At 41.3% G+C, this 26,072-nt stretch overlaps 1 protein-coding gene across 1 annotated transcript in view; it reads right to left on the bottom strand.

Annotated features, from left to right (window-relative positions):
- Positions 1 to 3,075: 3,075 nt before the first annotated feature.
- The window catches only part of COL9A2 (collagen type IX alpha 2 chain), a 64,571-nt gene continuing 41,574 nt past the window's right edge, over positions 3,076 to 26,072 (bottom strand). The window contains exons 18-32 of the mRNA XM_083173668.1: positions 25,337 to 25,390; positions 25,190 to 25,243; positions 24,568 to 24,612; positions 22,815 to 22,868; positions 21,653 to 21,706; positions 21,444 to 21,497; positions 18,516 to 18,587; positions 18,347 to 18,382; positions 16,336 to 16,380; positions 13,174 to 13,206; positions 12,941 to 13,087; positions 12,700 to 12,754; positions 7,628 to 7,816; positions 7,228 to 7,305; positions 3,076 to 7,101 (exon numbers count right to left, since the gene is read on the bottom strand). Coding sequence (XP_083029794.1) covers positions 6,905 to 7,101; positions 7,228 to 7,305; positions 7,628 to 7,816; positions 12,700 to 12,754; positions 12,941 to 13,087; positions 13,174 to 13,206; positions 16,336 to 16,380; positions 18,347 to 18,382; positions 18,516 to 18,587; positions 21,444 to 21,497; positions 21,653 to 21,706; positions 22,815 to 22,868; positions 24,568 to 24,612; positions 25,190 to 25,243; positions 25,337 to 25,390 — 1,167 coding nt within the window. The 3' untranslated portion in view covers positions 3,076 to 6,904. The remainder of the gene's footprint in view (positions 7,102 to 7,227; positions 7,306 to 7,627; positions 7,817 to 12,699; positions 12,755 to 12,940; positions 13,088 to 13,173; positions 13,207 to 16,335; positions 16,381 to 18,346; positions 18,383 to 18,515; positions 18,588 to 21,443; positions 21,498 to 21,652; positions 21,707 to 22,814; positions 22,869 to 24,567; positions 24,613 to 25,189; positions 25,244 to 25,336; positions 25,391 to 26,072) is intronic.

A 26,072-nucleotide genomic window follows, 5' to 3' on the forward strand; every position in this document is an offset into this window, starting at 1 on the left:
AGCGACGATGGAAAGACTCGTAAAGTGGAAGTCAAAGTCACCAAAGGAGGTTCTGTCCGAGTTTTCTTCCGTCCAATTACTGAATTAGTGCTTCTTCTCCCAAAAGAAGATGTCACATAAAGACGAACTTGGCTACTAGATTCAGCTAATCATAGGAAGAAATTTACTACAAACTTCCAGCTATCATACCATCGACACCTAATTATTTGGATTACAGTGTGGGTTGGTGGAAGTGTTTGCAAGTTGCGACTTCCCCAATCCGAAGATGGGTTTGACACTTGGGACTTCTGTCACAAGATTTAGACTAAATGTTTTCTTATAATTATCTGTTATTGTTGCAGGTTCTCTTTGTTTACAGGTCTCAAGATCAATTCTGCACTTCACCAAATGACTTTATTATGTTTGAATTATCGTGAAATCTAAAGATTTCAGACGGGGAGTGTCATGTCCCACGAAGTATGTGTCTTTATATGCTGTTCAGTTACTGTCATGTTATTATTGCAAAGCTTTGCATTCTTGTGAAAATTGTCCTTCCTTGTTCCTGTAGGGCTCTGATGTCATTAGCCCTGCCTTCTTCCCATCTCTATCTCATTGTATGTCTGCCATCTTAACCTTCAGTTGATTCCTGTTGAGCTCTGGCAAATTATTATCTTTTCACCTACTGTTTTTGTGCATTATTACAAGAATATCAGCTTGAAATAAACCCTCATCTGGATTCTTCACACATGCCTCTTCAGTTGAGTTGACACTGTCTGACAAAGTCTCCTGGTGTGAGTACTGGTTCACTATAGACATACACAGATGAACTGTCTTAAAGGCCTTACATTTACAGCCTGGTTATTGAGTCAGAACAGCCCCTGTTACAAGATATGCCTTAAATGGAATTCATGACTAAAGTGTTGCAGTGCTTTTGGTGCTTTTGGTGGGTAGTTAGATTGTAAACTCCACTAGCACTTGAACTAGTAGCATATATTTCTATTGTCGCAGAACATTTAGGATACTCCCTTATATTGGGTTATATCCACACTCCCCTGGGAGTGCAGGTCATGATAGATACTATCAGGCATTGGATATTCTTATTTAACATAACATCCATGTATGTATGTACGCATGTATACGGATAGGAGCAATGCAATGTAATATGTTCATGTACTGTATATATATATATATATATATATATATATATATATATATATATATATATATATATATATATATGATGGGTACTGCATCATTAAAGAGTCAGATTTTCTCATTGGGTAAATTATTCATTGTGACACTGCAATGTATTTATTTCACATGTACATATTTTACCTGCATGCTCATTGAGGCTGCCGCTTATTAATGTCAACCCCAACATTGCCTTTCTGATGTTGGCTGATACTTCCCAGGGGTCAACCACCTTACCACACAAGCAGTGCAGAGAAGCCTAGAACTGATCTGTCTCTCCCCTGCCCTCTCGAATGGACCATCCATTCTCAGCGCCTGTGTGGTACTGACTACAGAGGAGAACCCTCAGTGATGGGAAATGGGAAAGATGACCTGTGAGTACTGTATGCTGAGAGTGGCACTGAGCCAGTAATGATGATATACTGTAATTTGTAGGTGGAAGGTGAGGCTGCAGTGGGCTGCCTTAGTTACCAGAGGCTGCTTTTTCTCGAGCAGACTCATTTCATTGTTGGAGGTAGGAACTAAAAGGTATGACAGGTCTATCTTGTCTTATAATCAATATGAGAGGAGACCCAGTGTTATTAGTCTTCATACAAAGAAGGAAAGGCTCTGATTTCTGTCTCTGGGATGTGCTCACATATTATTCTGATGTGCACAAGAAATTACACTACAGTTACATGGCCCCATGGTTTTTGACAGAACGAGCCTGAAAGCTAGTGAAGTCAGGCTCGTTCTGCTGAGAAACCCTGCTCAATGCTGTCGGGGAAGACAGCACTGAATAGGGCCCGGCGACCACCTCCCCCGTGGGGAGGTGTTCGCCGGCGATTGAATACCCCCCTTTATATGGTTTTAAACATAGGGACATTGAATTGCTATGAGAATGGCACAGCTATTTTTATAAATATTTAGGGTTATTTTGAAGTTGGTAACTTTCCTTTCCACATGGGTCAACTTCCAGCTATATATTTGGTAACTGACAAAATAATTTCCCCTACATAAACCTGTTTTATTACATTTTCATTGGCTTACATTTTATCTTATGTACTCCGTATTTAATCTATACATATGTACCTCCCAACATTGTCATTTGGTAATTTGGACATTGTTATTTGGCGTGGCCTCAGCAGAAGTAGCGTGGCCTCAGTAGGTAATGCACAATCAGGCAGTCCCATAACCACATCAAATTTAGATTGTCCTCCTCCCCTTTTTGATTTTACATTGACCTTTAGTAAATATTCCCATTGGTTCTACTTGCATACATTGTGTAAATGAAAACGCATAGAAGACGCAGGACATCTACACCCCAACTTTGCTTTATTCTTCACTTTAGGCAAAAACTATTTTTCAGTTTTTTATAAAATAATCATTTACACAGATTTACATGAGGAGGAACATTAAAGCTTGTCAATGTCAGGACACCTCAGGCCAGAGTGTACTTGGTAAGGGTATGACAGACACACAGCCACAGGCGGGTAAATTATTTTGGCTTAGAAAGTAAACACAGATACACTTCACTTACAGTTTAACAAACCAAATCATTGTCAGAAGCATATCACCTGCAATTTACTTTGGCTAACTAGAAAAGGAAATATGATGAGGTAAAATTGCATAATGTGCAGTGTTTAGAAAACACAAACATATAAAACAATAGGTTCTAACGTGTGATACATTTTAAGAAAAGTAAAGAACAAATACAGTTCCTCTGACCCACCTAAAGACTATCCTTCCTTCTCTTCCTAGAAAACACTATATAGACCAGGCATTCCTAACCACGGTCCTCAAGGCACACCAACAGTGCAGGTTTTAGTGATATCCAGGCTTCAGCACAGATGGTTTAATCAGAATCCCTCAGATACTAATTAAGTCACCTGTGCTCAAGCCTGGATATCACTAAAACCTGCACTGTTGGTGTGCCTTGAGGACCGTGGTTGGGAATGCCTGATATAGACATATAGTTCTGCCCTCTTTCTAATACACAGACACCCCTTCTTATTATACAAGGACACAAATCTCTCCCAGAGCCCCACTAATACACAAAATAAGCCCTATATCTATCCCTATGCTATGCCTAGCATTCATATATAAGACAGACACATTAGTTTACAAGAGATACACATTTATCAGACCCATTATACGGTACCTATATCTAGATGGGTTTGCCATCATTCATTTACTGTATTTCATTATTAATGACTTTCTTGAATCATGACTGAATCAATATAAGCGGATGGTTCCTTATTATGCAGCGTATATGGACAGATAGATGGTTTACAAAGTGAGCATGCTTCTTATCTCTCTCACAACACACCACATACTGTAAGCATCACAAACAAACAAACATGACATATACATGTAACAAGACATTAAAGCAATTTCATGCAAACTAATGGGACTTCTATGTTCAACAATAACCCAAGGACACAAGCATCTGCAACAGAGACATGAATGACATGTAGCCTACTATACCAATAGTAGGGACACAAACAAGCACAACGGATATATATATATATATATATATATATATATTACCATATAGAAACACATACAAAGAGGGGCCTACTGTATGTACTTAGAACAGCTGCTGGATGTATGCCAAAGGCTGATTTAATACATTCATGATGTATATTAACAAGCGAACAAGACATATATAACATATAAAAACATATAATTGCAACAAAGACATACAAGGGGCATGTAGCACTTTACATATATACATAAATACACTTCTTTTTAACAGCGACAATAGGTACATACAAAGCAGAGGTACAATCCCTGCAGGTCTTTGAGTACCCAAGTATTTGTATTGTTAAAAACCTTGTCTATGCATGGCATGTCTCAGTTATGTGAGGAAATGGAGAGGGTTACTCAAGCACCACTATCATTTCATATGGTAGTTCCTATACAGATCAATGTACCACACACACACACATATATATATATATATATATATATATATATATATATATATATATATATATATGACAGAAACACAAGGGACAAGCACCACATTGCATATATGAAGAACACACAACTGACATTGAGACATAGGGCCAAATGTAACAGGGTGTGAGAATCAGAAAGTGAGAGATTTGGGAAGAGTTTTCCCAATTTTTAAAAAGTGCCAATCATTTACATGGCAAATCTGACTGGATTTTCTGTGTAAAGGATTGCCACTTTAAAAACTCTCCCAATATCTCTCACTTTCTGATTCTCACACCCTATTACATTTGGCCCATAAGATAAATGCAATACATGGAGAATACACACTGTTAGGTTATACCATGGGTGCAACATGTACATGCAGGCAAGCATAAGTCATAGCTATATACACAAAGACAGGGGAATGTATAATATTGCAAGCAGACAGGACAAACATATAACTCTAACAACAACAAATGCGAACGTACTACATCAAACAACACAACAAATTACTCACAGATTTCAGCCAAAATTGCAAAGAACAACACATATGTGTACAGCGAAATGAAAGAAATGGTACACGCACAAACAGGAAGCACACACATCAAAACAAAAAGAATGTTATCATCCTAGCAAGCACATACGTAAGAGACACACGCCTGTGACATGATGCAAGAAAAGCCAAATCTCAGTGAGAAGTCATGCAAGAAATTAATATTGGGGCACACACTGCTAACCCCTGCATCTGTATACTGTAATTCACAGTTCAGGATAGGTTCAAAGCTGCTTTTGCTAGAGGCATTGGCGGACATTACTAAAATCTGGTGCACAGGAAAATGTTGCTGTAACCCATAGAAACCAACCATGTTTGCTTTCCTTTTATAACTTAAACAGGAAAATGACAGGATTTGCTTGCTATTGTTATCTGCAACTTTTTTTTTACCTTGTGCACCATTTTTTCTAACTGTCCTCCCATATATGACATAAGCCCTAGATAGAGAAATATGATATAATCATATTTGCCTATTTTTGGAAGCCGGGCCTCCCCTGTGTAATGCTGTAATTTGTGGTACAATATCCCAGAGAGCGGGCTAGGGCTATAATGACATGATTCGTCTGAAAATTAGGTGGGTATAATTTACGAGAGTCCATTAGAACATGTTTACAATTTTGGAGACTCTGTTTTCAAGAGGACTTTCCTGAACTTCCGGGAGATCAGGAACCCCTTTCTGCATCTTGCCCATCTGGTAATAAAATGTACAGGCCAAAGATGGTGACGCATTTCTCACTAATACCTCTTTCACATTACAAACACCTGGTCACACCCGGGATTTTGACACTGGTCCATCCTGAGAGCGACTCTGCATTTGCGAAGTGAAGCTCCTCGAACCGACCCGGCAAAAAGCCGGGTCGCTGACGTCATTGGAGGGAGGGGTGGTTCATCATCGGGGGGGCTGGGGGAGGAGGCAGCACTTGTAGCTGTCGCTGCCTCATCCCTATAGTGTGAACGGGACCTGGGACACTTGACCTGGGTTAACCATTCACACTACCCAACAATCCGGTTGCTGGACCCGGGATTTTTCAAAAGGCCCTTTCACACAGCACCAGTGACCTGGGTCAGACCCGGGTTATTTGTTCGGTGTGAAAGGGGTATAATTCACTTAATAAGTTTTGTCCCCTGTGTTTGATGAAATGCACTGCAGGGGCAGGCAATAAGGATATGATTCTCACAGAGGGGACAGACAGAAAGAAGGTAAGTATAAGAGTAAGCAAGTATGGATATATTTGACTGAGCAAGCAGTAGGTTCTTAGGTTTAGAATCTGTGCAAATACTAGCAAGTAAGTCCCATCTGCAGAGCTATTGCGCCTCTTAAACTTGGATCACTGGAAGCTCATACATACCAATAAATATCAGACAATGGGGAAGGTGTACTTAGCCTGGAGAGTGTTAGAGGGATATAATGTACCAGCCAATCAGCTCCTGCCATGTTACAGGCTCTATTTGAATAATGACAAGAGCCATTTGATTGGTAGTATGGGATCTACAGTATGTACTAAGCCCTGGAGAGAGAAAAAGTGGATCACAGATATCAGAGTTTGGTGAATAGTTTTTTTTATGGGTGGTATCTGTAAGGTGATTGCTACTACATGCCTGGCTGGAGATGTGAGTATGAGTCCTTTATTTACATGAAGGTGAGTGTGACCTGCGCATTATCACTTCAATAACCTGAACACGTTAATGCTCCACGCCTCTTGACCAGCTAACATAGGTCTGCTTTAACACCATACCTATTATGACACTATATTTCAATTTTGTTCACAAAACAAGTCAAAACACACATTTTTAGTGAAAACTGTATTTCTGGCCTGGTCCTCTAGATAAAGGAATCTACTGAGGTGTTCCAGCACAATATGCCACACGTGTACACATTTTTGCTATCTATCCGATGGTGGCTATGATTCACTGACTATATCTTCTTTGAATGCAGCAAAGGATTGCAACAAGTCCCCAATTATCCACAACATGTGGATTTGAAAGGATGGTGTTGAGATCAGTGTTTAGGAGGAGTGGTTGCCTGTGCACTGTAGGCTGGCTAACACATTGTTTAAGGGTGTTAGAACTTCTTTCTCTTGTTCCTCCTTTGGCTGTACCAATTCCAATAACCTCCTCACTGCTGGATGGACCCTTGGAATGAGAATGATGTATTTGGGGTGTTGGCCCATGCAGCAGAGAATGGGTTCCTTTTCATGTTACTTTGAATTTTTCAGTTTGTTTTGTGTCCTGGGGAGTATTTAAAAAGGAACAGTGGGATATTTAACCCTTGACAGCACCAGGTTCAGTCAGAGAGGCTGGAGCATATGCAGATGCTGCCAAACATGCTGCTGCCTCACAAAATCCTGGGAGGCCTGCGGGCCCAGGAAATCCGGGTCGGCCAGGTATTCCTGCTGCGCCTTCTGGACCTCTTTCTCCATCTTTTCCATTGATGGCCTGACCAGGAATTCCAGGGAGACCTGAGGAAGATAAACATGACATATAGTATTAGTGTGAGAATCAGATTCCCCATACTGAACAGTTATAGTTCCTGGGAATTCTTATTTTTTTCTTAGAAAAACAACCATCTGAGAATACAGTCTTACCTGGAATTCCAGCAGGGCCGGGCAGGCCTTGATGTCCACGACCTTGATCGCCTTGGTCTCCCTTTTCTCCTCGCTTTCCTATAAGTGTATAAAGAAACACCCTTATCTGTATTTAGTCACCTTTATGCCCTCACTAATAGTAGTGACAAATAAGAACTTGCTATCTATCATACCCTTATTAATTAAATGAACCCATTACACACTTCCACAAGTCTAATTTACTCCAATGCCCTCTTTTATTTTCACTTGACACCAAAAGCCTTCTACTGTAGGTAACATACTCAAGGCCCTTATTTTCCTTTACTCTACAAACTTATTCTTAATAAACATATCATGGTCACGGTATATTTCACATTTTGTAGTGATCTTTCCTCTAAATATGTTCTTAAAGTGAACTAACCTTTGGGTCCTGTGTTTCCGATTTGGCCCATGACACCCACTATGCCTGGGATACCACGTGGCCCTACGTGTCCATGGGGACCCTGTTCTCCAGGTGGTCCTGGTGGTCCAGGTGGTCCGGGTGGTCCCATAATGCCAGCTCCACCTAGGGCTGCTCTCTTAGCACTGACGGCCACATCTGACAGTTTCTCTTTGTTAAAGACAAGAACAATTTTTTTTTAATGATCTACAGTAGATTATTCAACATATAATAACATGGATGAACACTAGTTGCAGTCATCTTAGGCCCCATACACACTAGATGACATAGTAAAAGATATCACATGTATAGACAAGGGGGGTCCTCTGTTAATGACTCCATGCTCTTCGGTCAACCCCCCCCCCACCCCCAATGTTGCTTCCTTTTCTGCCAGCATCGACAAATGTGTTGGCACTTGCTGATGCCGGCAACCCACTGCTGCCAATATTGGTGTCGGCAGGGATCGCCCTAGATAAACCCTAGATACTGTAGCTTCCTCTTAGCACATGCCCAACTGATGTTAACCCCTTCCTGACAGAGCCAGTTTTTGCGTTCCTGACAGAGCCATTTTTTTCAAATCTGACATGTTTCACTTAAGTGGGGATAACTTTTTTTTGCTTTTACTTATCCCAGTGATTTTGAGATTGTTTTCTTGTGACACATTGTACTTCAAGTTAGTGGTAAATTTGGGTCGATACAGTCTGTGTTTTTTTGTGAAAAATACCAAAATGTCATGAAAAAATGGAAAATTTTGCAATTTGCAAAATGTCACATTTTCTGCTTGTGAGACAAATAAACATACCACTCAAAATAGTTAATAACTAACAAAGACCATATGTCTACTTTATGTTGCAATCATTATTTCAACCTCCTTTTCATTTTTTTGGACACTAGGAGGCTTCAAATATGAATAGCAAATTCTCAAATTTTCAAGAAAATTTCAAACTCTGATTTTTTTAGGGACCAGGTCAGTTATGATGTGACTTTGAGTGACTTGTATGTGAGACACCCCCATAAATGATGCCATTTCAAAAACTGCACCCCTCACAGTATTCAAAACAGCATTTTGGAAGTTTGTTAACCCTTTAGGTGTTTCACAGGAATTAAAAGAAAGTGTAGGTGAAATTTCAAAATTTCATTTTTTTTGCAGATTTGCAATTTTAATACATTTTTCTAAGGAACACAGTAGATTTTACTAGAGAAATGTGACTAAAAATTGATTCCCCCAATTCTTTGGTTTTCATAAATATCCTATATGTGGCCCTAGTGTGCACGGTGACCAAACCACAGGCTTCATAATAGAAGGAGCACCTACTTGATTTTGGAGCCTCCTTTTTATGAGATTATTTTTTAGGCACAATGTAGGTTTCTAGGCACCATAAGATGCTAAAAGTTAGGTACCCCCCACAAGTGACCCCATTTTGCAAACTAAACCCTTCAGGGAATTCATCTAGGGGTATAGTGTACATTTCAAACCCCCAGGGGTTTCACCAATTGTGGTACAACTGGGCAGTGAAAATGAAAAAAAATAATTTTTCATTTTCACAGCTCAGTTGTATCAAAATTGGTGAAACCCCGGGGGGTTTGAAATGTACACTATACCCCTTGATGAATTCCCTGAAGGGTGTAGTTTGCAAAATGGGGTCACTTGTGGGGCGGTTCCACTGTATGGGTGTTTCGGGGGTCATTCAACCAGAATCTGTGCTGCAAAATCCAAAAATCACTCCTTCCCTTCTGAGTCCTGCCATGCACCCAACTGGTATTTTTTGGTCACACATGAAGCATTGCCGTACTCGGGAGAAATTGGGGCACAGATTTTGGGGTGCTTTGTCTCCTTCATTCCTTGTGAAAATGAAAAATTTTGAGCCAGATCTGCATTTTTGTGTAAGAAAATGTAATTTTTTACAGAAAAATGCAGTTCTGGCTCAAAATTTTTTATTTTCACAAGGAATGAAGGAGACAAAGCACCCCAAAATCTGTGCCCCAGTTTCTCCCGAGTACGGCAATGCCTCACGTGTGACCAAAAAATACCAGTTGGGTGCATGGCAGGACTCAGAAGGGAAGGAGTGATTTTTGGTGGTGGAATGAATGGTGGGTGCTATGTCGCATTAGCAAGACCCCCGAAGCACCAATACAGTGGAACCCCCCCACAAGTGACCCCATTTTAGTCACCAGCTTTGGGAGGGGGGCTGGCGCTGCGGCTGGCGGGGGGGTGGGAGGGGTGCTGGCGCTGTGGCAGCCGGGTGGGTGGGAGGGAGGGGGGCTGCCGGGTGGGAGGGGGGGGGGCTGGCGATCGGTGGTAATCGGTGCGGTATATACACACACACACACACACACACATATATATATATATATATGTGTGTATATATATATATATATATATATATATATACATATATATACACACACATATATATATATATATGTGTGTGTATATATATATATATATATATATATATATATAAATATATTTTTTCAGTGCATATATTTAATTTTTAACTTTTTCTGCAGCTTGATGCTGCTGCTGCTGCTGCGGGGGGAGGGGGGAGGAGGGCAGCGCTGCGTGCGCTCCAGACGCTCCGGGGGAGCCGGGGGAGCTGCTGCTGCTGCCGGGTGAGTGCCCGGCGGGTTCGAGGGGGGGCTGCACATCGGTGGTGATCGGTGCTGTACTTGACAGCACCGATCACCACCGATCCCTGTGTTACCGAGCGGCTTAGCCGCCGGTAACACAGGAAACGCTGTGAATGGCTGTTCAGATTTGAACAGCCAATCACAGCGATCGCCGACCTGGGGGGGCACCCCTGCCCCCCCTGGGCGGCGAGGGGGGATGTCTGCTGTCAGGGACAGCAGACATCACCTAACTGTCACTGCGTCTCTAGACGCAGTGACAGTTAGAAGTCATGACGTACATGTACGTCAAATGTCGGGAAGTACTTCCCGACCATGACGTACATGTACGTCAAATGTCGGGAAGGGGTTAAGAAACAGCCGGGGGACACTTTTTTAAGTAAGGTCCCCTGGGGGAACGGGGACTCCCTCAATAAAGGGGTCTCCCGCCCAGGCTTCATCCTTCCAGGGCTGACCAGCCACAGTGCACATGGTATGGCCGGGGGACCTTAGGTAAAAAGTGTCCCCCATTTGTGGCATGACACCAGGGGCTGTTGGAGCCCGGTGCTGGTTCCAAAATACAGGGGACCACCAGTTTTTTTGTCCACCCGTCCAGGGCTTGTTTCATAAATTTGGGTGACCTCTACGCTTTTGTCTCCCATATTTTTGGAACCAGTCCGGCTCAATGAGTCCGGGGTTGGTTATGCTCAGCAGGGGGGACCCCACTGCATTTTTTTTAATTTGAACTTTTGCACATTTTTTAAGACAGAACCACGCACAGATCTCAATGATCTGTGCATGTTTCTGTCAAATTCGCCAGTCAGGAAGTGTTCTATTTTTTTTTTGCAATTTTTGGTAATGTTTACCAAAAATTGCACCCTATTACATTTGTGAGTTGTATACTTTATAAGGGTAAAACATCTGGATGCGAATTGAAGTGTGACCAAAATTCACCAGGTCAAAATGTGCAAAGTTCGCAGCAAAAAGTGCGATTTTTACTGCAATTCTCATCCTATTAAATGTGTGATTTTTGGAAGACATGCGAATTCGGACGTTTTTGACCAAAAATCGCACATGTCTAAAAAATTGCACCCTATTACATGTCGCCCATAGTGCCTGTCAAAATGGATGTTCTTTTGTTTCCATCACAAAACTAAAGAAAACTTTTACCAGGCAAGTGTGAAGGATTTCATGTAGTCAGCACAAGGTCCAGTACATGGACAGCCATATACTGTAGATCCAGGAGGATCAGGTTAATCCAATAACTCAGAATACATTTTTATCATGGCCGTATTCAGGGAATGTATCTGCAGTCAGCAGCGAGCTCGTACATACAAAGACATGGTGCATGCTACTGCTGTGTCCAGCCTGCATAGCTATAGACCAACCCTTAGCTAAAGCATACTGTATGCGTGCAAACATAAATTAGGCCCTTAGTTTGCAAACAGGTATGCAACACACCTATAGTCCAGCGCATCTCTGGGAGTAGCCACCTCCCGATCTCCAAACAGGAATGCTGAATACATTTCGAAGACCATGCATTTTAATCACTACTGCGACTCCCCATATACACTATGGGATGCATGAGCTGTACAGCTTTTTAGCTAATCAGACACGTATCCAGCTGAAAACATAGGCCATTTGTGTGACTATCTGCACTGCATCCTGCTCAGGATCAGACTTATTGCCATCTTTTGTTAAGATTTCTTATATTTCTGTGTTTACTGATTATTTATTGGCTAATAACAACTTTATTGCCCATTTGAAACTTTTTATTTTGAAACAGTATTTAGCTTATTTTACTTGTATTGACTTTTATATTGGAACTTGCTTTGCAACAGTAAATGTGATTGTATTGTATATGTATCTCTAATTTATAGGTAAAAATTACTAATAAGAATGCCACGCATAACACATATATATATATATATATATATATATATACATGTAAATGTATAAACACACTGTATATGAAAGCTTAACACCTACTACAATATATATTAAGTGGTAATGTACCCCCACCCATCTATAATGTATAACAGAATGAACTCTCACTGGGCAAGAAGCATGCTACTTCATGCATACTAATCGCATATGCACTGACATATGGACTTAGTAACACAAAGGACAGCTCTTGCAATAAGAGCTGTGCTTTGCCATACAGTCCGGTCCCTGGACTTCCGGGTCTGAGGACCCGGGAGTCCTTCTGGGCATGTGTAGAGCGATGGCGCTGGCCGCAAAGCATGCTGGGAGGGATCTGTGACAGATCCCTCAGACAGCGCTGCAGAGAGAGAAGCCTTTAGACCTCTATAGGCAAAAGCTGGTGATTCTCTCTGCAGCAGTACCTTGGCAGATGGGCTTCAGTTCATGAGAAAATGCAGTAAAAACCACTGGTCGGTACACTAAACTGCATCTATGTCATCTGTCTGTTCTCATTCTGTACTCACCTTGCAGCATTTTCAAAACAACTTCAATTATGTGTTGATCCGAAGCATCTCTTCCCTGCAAAAACATATATAAACATTGTCAGGAAGGATGTTGTAAATATGTGTTAATTTGCTTACATGATCAGATGATATGTTACCCCATTCTAGATGTGACTGTCTGGCTATATACAGTTTTAACAGCCACATTCATGTTTATTAATTCATTGTTCCTTTATATTGGCTTCTTCTTGACACTACTCACTGCAACTCCTGGCCGTCCAGGCATTCCAGGGACTCCCCTCTCTCCATTAAGTCCACGTGGGCCGGGTGGTCCTGCTAATCCTTGAATTCCAGGCTGGCCAGGATCTCCGGATGGTCCTGTGTAGCCCAATTCCCCATATACACCTTGCTATGAAGAGACACAAGAACAGTCTGAACAGTTTGAAGTCTTTGATACTTATAGAGGAGATGATATATCTATGTCGACAAACTTACCTGTCCTTTGGTACCTGGTTCACCAGATTCCCCCTAAAACAGACACACAAATTGAAAACCAAATAAAAGCATACAGCAGAGATAAAATAGAAATTCTGTGATATAATTGGAATCATATGAAATAAGTCTATGGATTCATACATCCAGTACCTGGTCAACCATTAAGCTGATCACGCTACAACTGAAGAAGCTGGGACCTGAGGGCAGGGCTTTCATTAAGGTTTGTGGGGTCTCCAGGGGAAAAAAAGTTGTGGGGACACTATTCTATCTATATATATTGTTTCACATACAGATATTACAGACACAAACATATCTATTATATGGAATGCTGTCAGTATTGTATTGTTCTCTGGAATGTTAAGTGTATTGTGTATTGGATGTTACCTGAATTGTGGATCTATCTTGTTAATCTCAGTAATATGTTGCAGATGTAAAAAGAAAGGCACCTTCATCTGCAAATCACAGCATTTCCATAGGGCTAATATTATGGGTGCTATGAGGTACAGTATCTAATTTCCCTTTGCATAATGTTGTAAAATAAACTACTGTATGTACAGTATGGCAATAAGCAAACTTTTCTATGTATTCTGGAAATCATTTTTCTCATTATACATTTGACTGCAAAATGCCTCAGGTTTTATTGGAATTTAGCCTTAAGCATTCCCAGTCCTACCATAACTCCAGCACACAGAAGAATGGATTTGTCCTCCCAGCTCTGGTCTATAAAATCTGCATAATGAATTGTGTCTGCACAATGATCACTAGAAATAGCTATTTTGCAACAAAACATTATTCCGGTAAACTGCCGCTGCATTTACAGAACTTGGTTAATTTGTTTTACAACATGTAAGAATGTTACAATGCACTTGTGCAATACCTTATGAAATACAGAATGCAATTACTTTCCTATAGCCAGATATTTGAAGAAATGGTTTATGTCAGTGGCAAAGTAAAGGGGTATGGATTATTGGATAGACAGCAACTAAGTCGGCAAGCATTAGGTCGACATGACTGAAGGTCGACAGGGTCATTAGGCTGTCAAGGTCATTAAGTCGACATGAGGAAGGTCAAAAAGTCGACATGGGTTTTTTTCAGGTTTCTGTCCCGAATATCGACATGGTCACTAAAAAAGCTTGCCATGCTTCGGGCACAGTGTCTCGCTACGCTTGGCACACTATTTATTTCTCCCACCATGCCCTAGTGGATGGTGGATCGTGAAATACCACCTGTCGGCACATGTCGGGTCAAAAAAAAGTGAAAAACCCCATATCGACCTTTTGACTGTCGACCTTCCCCATGTCGACCTAATGACCCTGACATTGCTTTGCATACATACTGGCCAAAAACTCTTTAAGACCGATGGGTGCATCCTTGTATGCCACTTTTACTCTGACCAGTGACAGCTGCTGCCCTGGGCGGAGGCGCAGACCACACAAAGTATAGGGGGTGGGGGTTAAAGTGTATAAACAAACCATACAATATGGGTGCTGGCTGCCTGAGCCCTATGTTCCAAAGCCACACTGAACCCAGGACACAGCATTCTGCTTATGTTTTCCTCCCTGTATAAGTCAACCATCGAATGATGTGGAATGTGCACCCAAAGCTAAGACACTCTCAGGTGTTCACCTTGAAAAAGCTCTACCATAGAGCGAAACGCGTTGGTGGATCTTACAAGTGACTGACCCCGCTCAATACCACTAAAACAGCTGCTTTAAGCCCTGAGAGAACGGACCAGCCTCCAGACCGAGTTCTGGATACAACACTGGGAGATCACCAAAATCCAGCCTACAATATACTTATTTGGCATCAAGCAATAGCAGGAGGTTCACACTCCCCAAAGCCAAGCTGGAATACTTTCCCTGCCATCCAGGTCCCTGCAAAAACTAAGGCAAAATAGGAACGGATCCAAGTGGGCTCACCACTATCTTTAAACTCAGCTAGACACTGTAATACGGTAACGTATGGACCTTATACATATTTTTTCAGTCACTTTATCCTTTTTTTATGAGCCTAAAGCTCCCCCCCCCCCCATTTTCTTCTTTAAATCCACTATTATGTTATGTGTTGATTCTTATGCTACCCATTGTTTATAATATGTGCTGCTAATTTATTTTATTTTATCTTTTAATAAAACTGTACATTTCATGAAGGTTACTTGCATCCTTTTAGTATTAGATTCCTATTCGTAAAGTTAGAGCAGTCCACTTGTTTTACTTTTTTGCACTCTCAGGTGTCTTAGCTTTGCATGCGCCCTGTGCGAGAACAGGCGGGCAGCTGACAACCGGAGATGTCAGCTGTCCGCACCTGGCAGCCACGTCACTGCCTCTTTCCATTGGACGCTGGGCGTTCTCATGGGCGTGTCTATCTGCCGCCGCCCCCTGCCAGCACTGTTGAGTAGGAATGGGATGGTGAACTGCATGTTCACACCCGCGTCTGCACATGCGCAGACACCAAACATCAGTCCCCCATACGAATGTGCGGGTGACAGTGCGTACTAGAATAACCTCCTTAGTGTTGGGGCTGGATGAGAAAAGGGGGTTCCAGAATGTTTACTTATTACTCAGTGTTTTAGTAGGTAAATAAGAACTATATGTTATGCTGAAAGGGACTCTGCAGTTATAGAAAAACACAAGCATCACCAGCAGCAGGTTGTCAAAGTTGAAAGAACAGATAGCAGAACCTTCTGACAACCACGCGGAATCTGGTTCAAAGTTCCAGTTTTGCCGGCTTGCTCACGCTGTTATGACTGTCCAGACTGGAGATATTTCACACTTAAATCTAATCTGCTTATGAAGCGGTAGCTATATACAGTATATATACCTAACAGTGGTCTACTCCTCATTACTGCTATGTTTGAAGAAGAAATTAAGTGGGGGGTGGTGTGCTGACCATTCCCATAAAGGCTGTGCACTGACACTGTGTGAAGACACATGTGACTCCCTATTCAACGTAATTTAGGAACACCTCTTATTTGGTCCCACCTACGAGAGATCACATTCATACAATTTTCTTTGGACCCATTTAGATTCCCAGTATGCCAACTGTTGCCACAATATCACTTTAATGTATTCTAAACTATGGAGTTATATTAACATGCAAAGACTAAAATACAATATGTGTGTTATATTTGAACCATATTAATAGGGAATGTAGTTGACTCACCTTTTCTCCTTTCTCACCAGCCAAGCCTTCAACTCCTGGATCACCCTAAAAACAAAAGTTTTCAGGTCACACAGTATTAGTAACATAAACAAAACTCGACATAGTGTATATATATATATTGTAATCTCTAAACTAATATTCTATAATTCTTCACACATAAAATGAATGTATAAATATATGTGTTTTCCTATCCTCTGGGATCTTCCCTTCCTCCTTCAAACACGCTCTTGTCTCCCCAATTCTCAAAAAAACAAATCTGGACCCCAACTCTCCATCCAACTACAGGCCCATCTCCCTCCTCCCTTTTGCCTCCAAGCTCCTAGAACGTCTGACCTATAATCATCTCCTAAGCCACCTTACTGCCAACTCCATTCTAGACCCCCTCCAATCTGGGTTCCGCCCTTTATATTCCACTGAAACTGCCCTGACCAAAGTCACTAACGATCTACTATCGGCTAAATCCAAAGGCCTCTTCTCTATCTTCATCCAGCTTGATCTGTCGGCTGCCTTTGACACTGTTAAGCACCCTCTCCTACTCAACACCCTCCGCTCCTTTGGCATCACTGGCACGGTCTTCTCCTGGTTCACCTCATACCTCTCCGATCGCTCCATCTCCGTCTCCACTCCGAGCTCCTCCTCTCCTACTACCCCGCAGCCAGTCGGTGTTCCCCAAGGGTCAGTCCTTGGCCCTCTCCTCTTCTCCTTCTACACCACCTCTCTGGGCACCCTCATCTGCTCCTATGGTTTTCATTACCACCTTTATGCTGATGATACCCTAATCTATCTCTCCTCCCCCGACCTATCCCCATCACTCCTGTCCAAGGTCTCCGAATGCCTCACGGCCATCTCAGCCTGGATGACCCAACGCTTACTGAAACTAAACATAGCTAAAACTGAACTTCTAATCTTCCATCCCCCGAACATCCCCTCTTCTCCCACTATCTCCATCAGCATTGGTGAAACAGAGATCACCTCCACCGACCAAACGCGCTGCCTCGGTGTCATAATTGACTCCTCCCTCTCTTTCACCCCCCCACATTCGTGCTCTCTCACAGTCTTGCCGCTTTCACCTATGCAACATCTCACGCATCAGACCATTCCTCTCCACTGACGCGACCAAAATTCTCATTCACTCTTGACTACTGCAACATCCTTCTCTCTGGGCTACCTCTCGCCCGCCTCGCACCTCTCCAATACATTCTTAATGCTGCTAGGCTCATCTTCCTCTCCCGCCGCTCTACCTCCACCTCCCCCCTCTGTCTATCTCTTCACTGGCTCCCCATTCCCTTCCGAGTTCTCTTTAAACTCCTCACCACTGCTCCTTACCTCTTTTCACTGATCTCTATCCACACTCCCTCCCGTCCTCTTCGCTCCATCGCTGACCGCCGACTGACCTCTCACCTAATCACCTCCTCCCACTCCTGTGTCCAAGACTTCTCTCGCGCTGCCCCCCTGCACTGGAACAACCTCCCACCACCCATCAGGCTTTCTGATTCCCTTACCTCCTTCAAGCGCTCCCTCAAAACCCACTTTTTTCGACTAGCCTATCCCTCCTCCTAACCTCTTTTGATCCTCCTATCCTGCCTCCGTTCCCATCCATTCCTACTTTCCTATTGTTTTTCGTTCGTCCACCCACCTCCTTTTAGTATGTTAACTCTTATGAGTAGGGTCCTCCTTCCTCACGTACTCACCCTACCTCTTTACCTCACCTGTGCTCCTGTCCTGTTCTTCCCTTCCTCTACTTCATCCTCAGTCTCCTCGACAATTTTGACACCTACTTCTGAACTGATGATTTTAGTTCTACCAGCTATACCCCTATTTATACTGTATTTTTCAACACACCCTGTACGTTACCTTGTAATTTGTTTTTTGTTTGCTATGTACGGCGCTGCGGACACTTTGTGGCGCCTTATAAATAAACGTACTACTACTACTACTACTATGTGTGTTGTTATTCTCTATATGACAAGTAGATAACAAAATAATCAATAAACATATAAACCTCACTTACCAACTCACCCTTCGACCCAACCTTTCCTGGGAAACCCTGTGAACAGCAAAGAATAAAAAGTAAAACCATGAGTGAGTCTGTTGTGGTAACCTATAACTAACAGCCAGGGTCTGATTAAAGCGATGTTTCTCTGGATTCCATTGTTCCCTTGGGTTCACCAGCTTCTTACCTTGTCTCCTTTTATTCCAGAAATACCCTGTGGTCCTGGTACACCAGGAGGCCCTTGTTCGCCCTTAGCCCCCTGGTAAAAAAACAAAGAAGCTTAGATCTCTGTTTGCACACATACAGTGCATCCATTTATTCATAATTAGACCACTCTAATATGTGTCAGAAAAGTACAGATCTTCTGCTCCTCTTGTTGGTCCCCACAACAAGATCCTTTTACAATCTGGCCACATATGTGGATGGGCAGATCAAGACATCTAGCACTTCACAGAGACGTCAAGCAATGTGGGGTCTATTGCTTGGAAGATAATTGATTACACAGGCCTTCGGTGGTCATCTACTGACCTGATTTTTGGTCAAGCCAAATATGATACAGTGATATTGTGTCAATTTGTCATTACTGCCACTAATTTTGCTGTATGTATAGCTAACTTAAGTCAGTTCCGCAAAATTGTCTCTCACATTTCATATGTTTTCATCAAAACTGCATTTTAATTCTTATGTATCTTACATCGGTGTTACAATAAATTATCAAATATCCAGAGAACGCAGTTCATGCAAGGATTATAGTTAAAGATTGGTTCATTTGTACCAATTTGGCAAGTAGTACAATCACTCCCCAGCATTCATCCATGGCAAGCAACATGTATAAATCTTATGGTTGTTTAACAATGCAGATGCAGGTATTTAAACAGAGATTATTAGTCGCACTATTGTCAATGTCAAGCTGGTCAACTGCAATAAATCGGCATCAAGCTGCTTCTTACATTGTGCCGCAACTATTGGGATTAGTCAGACGCTGATTGTTATCACATAATCACTAGCGACTATGCCCAGCGTGTATGGATAGCGATGATCGCGTTCATCGCTGCGGGGAAACACTGAGTGGCTTTCCCCTTGCCTTGCGCCAACGGAGGGGGGGAGGGGGCGTTGTATAGCGAAGCGCTATGCAAAGCCCTCCTGCAAGCCGCTCATCTGCTGGTATAACCAGCAGATGAACGGCTTTCCCGGCGATGTTGCGACGGCGTCAGCAGCGCTCATCGCCGGGCCATACACAATGAGCGGCTTTGAGCTGAAAGCTGCTCAAACCTGCTGTTTTGAGCGACTTTCAGCTCAAAGTCACCCAGTGTTTATGGGCCTTAACTAAGCCTCTTAGGTTTAACAAGGTAACAAGGGACCTTGAAACCTATTCAGTCTGCCGGTCCAATAAATCTCCAATGTGATCGAAAAAATTGTGGTGCATACAGATCTAGGCATTAATTAGTCAAGCCAAATGACTGCGCTCTCCACGAGTTGCCACAAGTGTAACTAGCTTAGGTGTAGGAACTTTTCTGCTTAAGTTATTGTTCATCATTGCCACTGATAGTCAGTGAGATGATAGTTGTGCATAGTTTGTGCTGGAGATATGAAGTGTCCTACACAGTTTAGCATGTAAAATTATTCTATCTCAATTATGTTCGTGATGAGAACACTAGGTGGCTGATTGTGAACATAGCAGCATTAACGGTTGCCTGTCTGCAACTACACAAATACCGCTACAAACTCCTTCCCTTGTGTACATCTTTTCTATTAAAACAATTAATTAAGTATTAAAACACCAAAACGACTAAGCCACGGGTACAAACCTGCTCAAATAAATAACCTGTCTATGGTACAGTAGGTGTGTTCATAGACAGCAGAATAGTGCAGGCTTCTATATTTAGAATAAAAAACACAACAAATACATTCTGTCGTGTCCCCTAAAAGCTACTGTATAACCATCTTTTAGGCCTTGAAGCCTAGGATGGTACTAAAAAAACAGGGAGACAAAGAATGTGAGGTTCCCTCTGTTTTTTGGGATCCAGATGGTAGGTCATCAATGTCTGGGTCAAAAGTCAATAGGTTGACACCATGCGGTGGACATGCATTTGATCGACATGGACAAAAGGTCAAAATTGTTAAATGGTTGACATGGCAATGGCTGACACTTAAGTTAACCTGAGTTTTTTTGAGCTTTTGTTCCTTTTTTAACCTTTTTCTATACTTTACCATGTATGTGGATACCGATTGGTAATGGTAAAGTGTGTTGAGGCATCTGGTACCATTGCGTACCATTGCGAGCAAAACAAGATGCAATATACTGATTGAGGGTCTGCATGCTTAAAACTGTAAACTGCCACCGAAAAAGTGAAAAATTTATGTCAACCTTTCATGTTTTGATTATTTACGTGTCAACCTTTTGCTTTCGTTGACATTATGTCATTGTTGACCTTGTTCTGGTCTATACAACTTGTGTGAACAGGACTTCTGAAATTAGGGGCATGGCTTAATGATAAAGTGGCTTGGCTTGGGTAATGTTGTACCTGTGAGTCACGTCCCAATTTTTGTCATTCTTGGGGCTTGCCATTTGCTCCCAGAACAGCTGGATAGCCCCCAGGCTGGCACAGTGTGTGTCTGTGTATAATGTGTGCATGGGCGCACTATCCATTCACTGCTGCTCTGCGTGTCACAGTGTTCCCTAATCTCCTCACCTCCCGTGGGACACAGCAGCCCATGGGGTTTGATAGACATGGCACATGTTTTTGGTAGACATGTCACATGTCACATGTTTGTACACTTGGAAGTCATCTACTGCTACTAAGATGGTCCAAAAGATTTAAAATGCTGTAAATGAAATCAAGATAATAAAACTGTAGTATGTCACATGTTTTCAGTGTTTCTGTTCATACTGTGAAAGATTATTGCCAGTGTACTGTATGGCCAGCTTAAAAACAGTATAAATTCAATTCATTATACCTCCTGATCAAACCCTTTTTATGTAAATATCATGAAATTGCTTTTAATTACATATGCATTTATTAACATACATACATACATACATACATACATACATACATACATACATACATACATACATACCACTGATTGCTCCAAGAGGTCACAGGGTACTCACCACTTTTCCATCCAAGCCAATTGGTCCAACTGCTCCTCTTTCTCCGATGTCCCCCTGCAGATATCACTTATTTGTAAGTAAATATATCACAGTATGTATTCTAAATACAAATCCCATTAAGTAACACAATATTCAATGTCACTTTAATGTCATATGTACAGTATGAATGTAAAGTGCATACTATAGAGAGCAACAAGACAGTCACTTACTTTTACACCTACAAGGCCTCTGGGACCAGCTTCTCCTGGCGGACCCCTTTCTCCCTGACAAGCACAGAAGAATTATAAGACTACTGCATACATCAAGAGAAAGGGTATGTATAATATGTGTGGGCAGACAGTTTGCAGGTAGGAGTGTGTAGAATGTTCTGTAGAAATAAACCATTCATTATAAAGAAAACAATATGCTTTGTATGTCTGGCTCTGCACAGAGACATTGCAATAATAGATAATTTGGTTACTATGTGGCAGTTCTATTCCTCTGCAGGCACTAGTGTGCTATGCAGCTCTTCTTTTTATTATTGATTTAGATGTGGAGGCTAATCCCATCACATCGGTGTCTTTTTATGCAGTGGAATTGAGAAATTATGCTAATGTTGCAGCCTCTGTGTTTTGTACAGAAACATCCATCGGCTGTGTGTTTAATCTGCTGTTTGAGCACAGAGACGCACCATCGGTTGCACCATCAGATGTCTGAGCAACCCTACTTCTGACTGTCCATCAGAACTAAGATGCTAGGGGCCTGTGAAACTGTGTACTCACTAGCTGCAACATGCCCACAAAGTGATTGCCACGTGCCTGCATATGACCTGCCATCCCCTGTTACCCCCCCATAGACGCTCACTCTGCATCTAAATTTTCACTATGACTGGCGTTAGTAACACATAACTTGCACTGTGTGACTTATTCACAGTGCAAGAATCTAATAACCAACTGTGAAACATCAGCTGATTAGCGGTCCGTCTGGGGATCAGGCATATTAAGCATGTTATAAAGTCCAGATTCTGTGATCCCCCAGGATCAGGGTATTAATATTTTTATATGTTTAATATCCCAGATCCCCCGGAGCAACAGTCAGGGGATCAGAAGAATGCCCCAATACACTGCTACTGTATGGACACCTTTACAAGAAAAGTTTGTTGGCCTCCATCCATACAGTATATGCCAGTTCTCAGGCCAGCATACTCTATAGCTTACAGCCAATGTGCTGGCTCTAGTAAATGCTCTGGCGTAGCGTGGGCAAGCGCAGCGAGCCCCGCAAGGGGACACAGATGCATGGCGCCATGCTGGCGCCGTGAAAGTACACAAGTACCAATGCTCTTTCCTGGACCAAAGCATTATTTATTATAAGATCAATGTTATTGGTACTTACCTGCTTTCCAGGAGCTCCTGCGTATCCTGATTCTCCACGAGATCCTGGCTCACCCTGTGAGAAATACGTTTCTGGTTATAAGAAGGATGCAGCTCACATGCTACTGGATTATATATTAAATATCCAAAAGTAATAAAGAATTTCTAAATATAAAAATACATCATTTTATTAAAATATACAATTATGAGGGTATCCAACTAGATGCAATACATTTTTTGGACAAAATTTTGGGCTATCGAATTATAGCCTGTGTCTTTGGGCAGAAAAATGACCTGTTTCTAGGTGATAGCACATGGGATTTGGGATAAATTCCAGATCCCATGTGTTATTGAGGCACCGAGAGCTGCTAACTATGGAGGCACTTGAAGGATAATCCCAGAAATTCATTATTATTGCAAGTTCAGCTACAAGTTAGTACTATGAGAATATTTCCAACAACGGTTATCATACTACTAATACAGTAAATCAATACAATGTAGTATGCCACTAGTTTTAGTGAAAATTAATACCATATTGCTATTTATTTACCAATAACAAATGATTCTGCACTGTACAATGTATTAATTGTATTCAATATGTGTATGTATATTACATTCCACTGGGCATAGCTCCCTACAGTCTGATTCTCTACCATAGATACAAACACAGGAAGCATAGCTAATTTACTTGAAAGACAATTAACCTCCCGCAAAGTCTTTCAACTGTGAGAGGTGGCTAAAACACACATAGGAAACCCATACAGTGGTGAGCATAGGTGCAAAAATATAATTTGTGACCCCTCCTCTAACCCAACTCAAGAAGTAATTGCTGGTCTGGGCAGCAATTTTAGTCCTCAGGGACCCCGGTGCAATGCACCTGCTGTACCAATGGTAGTTCTGCACAAAGACTCCACACAGCACAGGACATATGAATCGAACCCACAGCAGCAGCACAGTGTGACGGATATACACTATGAACCACTGTGCAACATGTACCATTTATAAAGGTTGTACATGTAAAAATCCTTTTATAATATTTTTCCATTGGCTTTTCAGCTTATCTGCAAATCACACAGACAGTGTTCAAGGTGGATTTCAAGTCAATATCATAGAGGCCCAATACTAGGGCTAGATATGGATTTGTGAGGTGAAAGGGGTAGTCTATGCCACAATTTGGCTGCCTTACTAATTAATATAATGTACACCTTTAAATTATAGAAAGACTGATGTGGCCTCTGTGCTATCCATTAAAATATGTGTTACTTAATTATCTTACAAAAAGTTGCAAATTACTATAACATTTTAAATTACTGACTTTTGTCAGGATGTTAATGTGTTATTTATTCACAATGTGTTCTGCATTTGTCATCATTTAATTGCATTATAAATATTTTCAGCCTTCTCGACTCTCATTTTAGGAAACAAAATAACAGAATAAAACTACCTACTACAATGCAGCTGCATTGAGTTTTTTCCCCTTGATACAAATTTATTTACTATAGGCAAATCCTAAAAATCATAGATTTGTGTCCACATTGCCTCTATTCTATTATGTACCGTAGGCTGAGACTGAGAAGGAACAGACCACTTAATTTAAATAATAATCATCACTGATTTAAATAGTTCACCTTTTAAATGATGTATCAATATTGTATTACTAGAAAAATTTTGCTGTGATTTGCAATCTTTGCTGACATTTCTGTGCTGCACACATACCCCCAAGCTCCCAGCACGTGATAGGTATAAAGTGAAATAAAAATCTATTACATACAAACCTTTTGTCCACTTCCTCCTTTAGCACCAGGTTGACCAGGTAAGCCCTGAAAAAGATGAAACAGGGAACATATGCTGTGTAAACTAGAAGGGGATTCACATCATTCTTCAGTTAAATGAGTGTGGCACTGATGGGTATTGTGAAATGGAACTGTAATAGGAACTCAAAGCTTTGCAGCTTACAATGGGGTACCTAGCATCTATATGCCCACAGTTAGGATGTATTATGTTTTCCAAAAATATAAATAAAGCCCAAAGATAAAGGGGACTTACTGTAGTTACAATGATCAGGTCACCCCATGCTAGCTTGATTAACCGCAATTTTTTACTATTTTTGACCTGTGGTGGTATAAATCCTAATTTATGTCTAATAAATGTATTGACTGGATCAATAATAAAATGTATGAATTAAGTTTAACATAATGTTAAGATTATCAGATCAAGCTATTTTAAATAATACCCTATTGCAGACATGTGATTTGATTTCTATAGGATGTCCAGCAGTTTTTAATGCAGAACCTGCTCCAGTATTGTATAAGCTTGCTGCTGGTGTGTCCAGGCCAAAGCCGGCTAAGGGCTGAATGTTGTAGTATTGGAGGCAATAAGAACACACACGGTACTTACAGCCAACCCTTGATGACCAGGAGCACCAGGAATACCATTTTGGCCAGGGCTGCCCTAGACGTAAGAGATTTAAGAAAAAAAAGAGATGACATGAAGAGATAGTGTGAAACATGCTGGAGGATAAGCAAAGACCACTCAGGTACTCACCTTTAAACCAGGAATACCCGGGGTACCATCCTTGCCATCAATACCGGGGAGACCCTGTAAGCAGCATAGACACAGGTAGAAACTAAGAGGTTGTCAGAAAAAAACAATCTAGAAAATAGTGAGAATGCGGGTAGTTTGTACGTGAAAACATCTCCTAAATCACCAATATCATTGTTAGTACTAGATATTGACAAATAATAATGTAGATTAGCAACGACTCACCTTGTAGATAAATGATCCAAGCATTATAAAAGTGTGCAAAAAGCCAACAACAAAAAACCCAACAATGAACTATTATAGGTACATAAACTGCTGAGTTTTGGAATAGAAGTTATGCCCTCTTGCAGAACATAGCTCTGAAGAACAACAGGGTCAAACCTAATATGCAAGGTTGTTTTACACAGACAAGACAGTTTAAGTCCAATTAAAAATGCTTAATCATTGTCCTCACAGAGCTGGTTTGGAAATTGTCTGCCAAATGTCATACAGTATGAGGTAACTGCATGAAAAAGTAGGGTGAAGTCCTAGACCCCAAGCTAATGACAAAATCATACTATAAATGTTGCTAAATGGCTGAATTAACAAAAATATAAAAAGTTTTATAGTAACTTTTTTCCAGTTACTTTAATACAAAAAATGCACAATATAAAAAAATTAAAAAATTTGGAGTACAGAAAAATAACAAAAATGTTGATTTTTTTAGAAGTGATTGAATGCTATTTTTTTAAAACCCCAA

The sequence above is a fragment of the Crinia signifera genome, chromosome 2, assembly GCF_055691185.1.
Source record: "Crinia signifera chromosome 2, ASM5569118v1, whole genome shotgun sequence".
Taxonomy (NCBI): Eukaryota; Metazoa; Chordata; class Amphibia; order Anura; family Myobatrachidae; genus Crinia; species Crinia signifera.